Source organism: Theobroma cacao, chromosome 9 (assembly GCF_053813885.1).
Source record: "Theobroma cacao isolate CCN51 chromosome 9, ASM5381388v1, whole genome shotgun sequence".
NCBI lineage: Eukaryota > Viridiplantae > Streptophyta > Magnoliopsida > Malvales > Malvaceae > Theobroma > Theobroma cacao.
Genome location: NC_142647.1, coordinates 5,907,750 through 5,912,743, shown reverse-complemented (window position 1 = coordinate 5,912,743; position 4,994 = coordinate 5,907,750). Strand labels below are relative to the sequence as shown.

Sequence of the window (4,994 nt, the reverse complement as noted above, 5' to 3'; positions counted from 1 at the left end):
ATTCAGAATTTTGAATAAATAATGACTAAAGAATAATTATAAAAATAATTATATTATATATATATATATATTAAATTTTATATTTATAATAATAAAAAAATTAAAAATTAAGGAGTGACGATTGTCACCACGCCGTTTACGTGACTCCGCCTTTAAATGTAGTGTTTGTGAAAGTTTGAGATAATAAAAACAACAATGTGCAATCATCAAACGCTTGAATGTATTATGAACAATGATTTGATTTGTTATAATGCTGTGTCATGTCGGCAAAGACAACCATAAAGTCAATTCTAATTGATCTACTTACAACGCACTTTTCAAATATTTCACTTGCCATTCAGCTTCATCCCCTGTAAACTTTGCCAAAAATACTTATAAATCATTCGTTAAACAAATCATAAGCATGAGTATGGACTGTGAAGAGAGTTTGTAGTCAAAAGCTGTATACTTGAGCAAATGGTTATGATTTAAATGATTAAGCAAAGTAGATGTAACTAAGTATAGTTGAGATATGGTCAATTTAATAAAAAATAATGAATAAAAGAATGGGAAATTACTAAAAATAAACCGACAAGGACAAAGAAAAGCTTATAATATGGAGACAAGCATAGATTTGGAAGTATATAAATCTGCTCCCCAAGAGCCTAGCACCAATCCAAAAGAATTAAAAAAGGTTGGCTTAGTCGTGGACCTATTACGGATCGACACCTACTCCCCGTAAAGCTTAATGCGCCAACGCTCGAATAGCAGTCGTGGCCCTAAAGAAATGCCTAAAGCAAATCCGATTCCCAGCCACCGAATCTAAGGCTCTCTGACTCCCTCCCTCTTTTTAACGTTTTTTTTTTATTTACCCAATAAACATTGGAGTTGTCTCCCACTCGCCTTCCCTCGGAGCGTGGTTGTTCGCTCTTAACAGCTGTTTGGTCAATAGGCAAATGACGTTACAGCCTAGCCTTGCCTTGCCTTGCCCAAAAGGCCGTGTAAAAGAAAAATATGGCGCCTCTCATTGGACGATACGTGTATATTTTTTTATTTGGGTAGGAAGGGTTCAATGTACACTTATTATTAAATTAAACATAAATATTAAAAATTAAATTTTAAATTTTATTTTACCCTTATAATTAGTATTTGTTAGAATTCTTACATTTATGGCATGCTTGATTCACTGAAAAAAATAAAATAGGAATAGAATAATCATTCCAAAGAGATAGAATAGTTATTATGTAGATTAGTTCATGAAAATGGAATAAGATAGAAATTGCTATTATTAGTTATTCCATTATTTTGGTGGCAGGAATAATTTTAAAAATGGTTAAGGAATAATAGATCAATTATAAAAATGCTCTTTATTAAAATTTAAAGATTTTTTAATTAAAAAATAAAAAAAACTATGATGAGAAATAAATACTCTTTATTAAAATTAAAAAATTTATTTTGTTAAAAGATAAAAATATTATGAGCAATAAAATTAAAATAACTTTTACTATAATTAAATAATATTTTCACCAAAATACAACCATATTTTTATTATAATTTAATAATTTTTTTATTAGAAGATAATTAAACCTTTTATTATAATTAAATAATATTTAATATTAAAAGATAAAATATATTCTTCATTAAAATTAAATAATACTAAATAATATTCTTTGTTACATTTATTATATTCAAATAATAATATTAAGTAATATGCTTTATAATTTTTATTATAGTGAAATAATGTTTAAATATTTTCATTTCCCTTTTTTTGAAAATGAAGTAAAAAATTTTGTGTCTTTTGTGCTTTAGAGAGAGGAGTGAGGAAGAGAGAGAAAAAAATCGGTTTAGTATTTTTTATAAGGTAATTTTTTAAATTGTAAAATGATATATTTATCTAATCAACTTTTTTTCTTATTCTCAACAATTTGGAATAACTATTATCAAGGGGAGCCTTGGTAATGGCTATTTAGGCTTCTCTTGAAATGGTTATTCTGAATAATAGCAATTCCATTGAACCAAATACAACTATATCTCAAAAATCAGAATAGGGGAGGAATGATTATTCCATTCCCTCCAACCAAGCATGCCCTTATGGTTTTAGGTAAATGAGTCAATTACACGTAATATTACAATAAGATAAACAATAATGCTCTGAACATATTGAATTATTATTGAATAGTAATATGTATATATGTATTTATGTGAGTGCCAAAGGCTACGACTACTTCAGGTGAAACGCATTAATTAGTTATATGGTTGGCATAAAATCACATTTTGTCAAAAACTTTTGACAAAATGTTACAAAGTCTCAAAGTTCATACAAGGAAAAAGTCTTTAATTTGAAAGAGGAATACGTTGTGAGTTGTGACCGTGCAAAATGCTCTAGCTCCCTCAAACATAAAGACTATAAATAAATTTATAAATAATTGGTTAGGAGTAAGGAGGCGAACTATATATTCACACCCCCCCAATACTTAATTTACATTTCTTTTCTTGCTAATGCACCACATTTTTCATTTTATTTGATTATCTTCTCCTCTTTTTAGTAAGTGACTGTTAAACCCAACCACAATCCCCTTGTCTTTTAGCTACAATTTGTTTGTACCCTCAGGGGACCACGTCACTAATTCCCCCCTCCCCCACACGCGCGCATGTGAAGCACAAGCTGACAAGGCTCGGAAGGAAAAATATCTAAACCCATTGGGACCGTGACATGTAGCAAAAGATGAAAAAAGCGGAGCCATGTGGGTCCCCAATCTCGTGACCCCAGGAAATATCAGACCCGTCCTGATTCGAGCCACGATACCCCTCCTTGCCTCCATTATATATTACGCTTCTACCTCAGACCTTTGTTGAAAAAAAAAAAAGGAAAAGATAAACACACCCAAAGGCAAATCCCAACTCAGCCCTTCACATTTTATCTCTGCCTTCTTCTCGTCTTTCACCTTCGAAAGAAGGAAACCTTTGTTTTTATTTAGAGTCTACAGGGAAGTGGCAGAGAGACAAAAAAGGTTTTTATGTTTTGATGGAGTCGAACAGTAACAACAATATTGTTGCGCCGTTCGTTGTGAAAACTTATCAGATGGTCAATGATCCGACCACTGACACTCTGATCGCTTGGGGTAAAGCTAATAACAGTTTCATCGTTATGGACCCTTTAGATTTCTCTCAGAGGATTTTGCCTGCTTACTTCAAGCATAGCAATTTTTCTAGCTTCGTTCGCCAGCTTAACACTTACGTAAGTACCTATCTTCTTCCTTGCCTGAAATTGAACATCTATCTAATGTTTCTTTAAATTGATCCATTGATTCTAGGTTGAAATAACTTTTATTTTTGGTTTGTTTATATATATATATATATATATATCTGGTTTGATGTTTAGGGTTTCAGGAAAGTGGATCCGGATAAGTGGGAATTCGCAAATGAATGTTTTCTCCGAGGGCAAAAGCATTTGTTGAAGAACATAGTAAGGAGAAAGCAAAACAAAAATCCATACATGCAAATGAAAGCTGAGGATTTAGACGACAAGCAAATAGTCATGGAAATAGCGAGGCTAAAAGAGGAACAAAAGTCGTTGGAAGAAGAGCTACAAGGCATGAACAAGCGTTTAGAAGCCACGGAGAGACGCCCGCAACAAATGATGGCGTTTCTTTGCAAAGTTGTTGAAGACCCTGATCTCCTCCCTCGTATGATGCTCGAAAAGGAACGAACAAGACAACTTAACGCCGAGAAGAAGCAACGGTTGACGATTATGCCATCCTCGTATTCATCTTCTTCAAGCCTGGCGGTTTCGAATAATTCAGTGAAATCTGAAGACGAAGAAGAAGTGAATCCTGGAGTAATTTCGCCTCCAGAAACCGGATTCGATGTAGACAACAACTTCTGTCGCTCAAATTATCAATCATCGCCATCGCCTGAGGACTCCAGAGAGTTGTTGTTGGGTCATAGACCAATTACAGGGCAAGTCATGAACTACGGTTGCGCCACAGTAACAAGCCAAATGCCGGCGGTTGTGTTGGCACCGTCAGTGATTAAAAACGGCACGGCCATGTCTTCGCCGGGAACTAGTAGTTTAGGTGGGTATGGTGATAATAATGGGCAACTGGGTTACTTTGGAGAAATGGCGGCGGCAGGGATGGAGGCGCGTCCACCACCGCCTTATCCATTTTCGCTATTAGGAGGTGGCTTTTAGTTAGTTGCTTCACATGATATATCTTGGATTCTATCTTTCCCTATTGATTTTTGTTTTTAGCTTTAGATTTTTCATATTCTGTTTTTGTTTTTATTTGTTTTCTTTTTTCGGTTTTTGTATATAAATGATTTAATTCTAAGGTTAATAAAGAGCTTATCTTATAATTATGTATAAACTCTGAATATTTTGGCTACTTTCATATGCTTATGTTTTCTCGTTAAATGCAGCTTATTTCCATTATCAAAAAAAAAAATTATACTTTCTTTTTGCAAGTACTAAATTTTAGATAGTAAAAGATTGAATATGCCCTTTTTTTTCTTTAATCTTTTGGTTATATTTGAACATGTCAATGTCGTGAGTACATGCTAGCTAGCCTCTAAACAAGTACCATGCATGGGCATGTTGAATTTTTGCCATGTATTTCCATCTTTACATTTATTATTAAAGTTTTTGCTATTTTATTATTTCAATCTTAGTCAATTCTATTAGTGTATCATTTAAGTGGGTTCTGTACTATAAATTATATGTGATAGTGAAATCAAACAGGGGTCCCATTACGAATTATATGCAAAATTCATAAACAGTGTGATTTAACATTGGAAGCCAGGAAAAGAATCAAATCAATTTTCGGTTTTTCTTTTTCAAAGGCTTTGACATCCAAAAATGAAAAGTAAAGCCTTGAAGCCTAAGAGAACTGGGGCTGAGAATAATCAACAATAATAATTAATAAAGAATGAAAGGAGTATTTGTATTTGGACGGCAAAGGGCAAATCCGCAATAAGCACTCTTGTTAATGTTCGGCTACCCTACCTAACAACGGCAG

The 4,994-nt window shown here is 33.2% G+C and overlaps 1 protein-coding gene across 1 annotated transcript; it reads left to right on the top strand.

Moving 5' to 3' along the window:
- Positions 1–2,845: 2,845 nt before the first annotated feature.
- HSFC1 (heat shock transcription factor C1) lies at positions 2,846–4,346 on the top strand. Its single transcript, XM_007013123.3, has 2 exons — positions 2,846–3,217; positions 3,362–4,346. The coding sequence occupies exons 1-2, from the start codon at positions 3,005–3,007 to the stop codon at positions 4,169–4,171; spliced, it is 1,023 nt and encodes a 340-aa protein (XP_007013185.3). The 5' UTR covers positions 2,846–3,004; the 3' UTR covers positions 4,172–4,346.
- The last annotated feature ends 648 nt before the right edge of the window (positions 4,347–4,994 follow it).

Bases quoted from the DNA above. Each gene is read 5' to 3' on its own strand.
- HSFC1 (XM_007013123.3), top strand. From the start codon at position 3,005: ATGGAGTCGAACAGTAACAACAATATTGTTGCGCCGTTCGTTGTGAAA. The intron at 3,218-3,361 runs GTAAGTACCTAT...TTTGATGTTTAG, and splicing joins TTCGCCAGCTTAACACTTAC to GGTTTCAGGAAAGTGGATCC.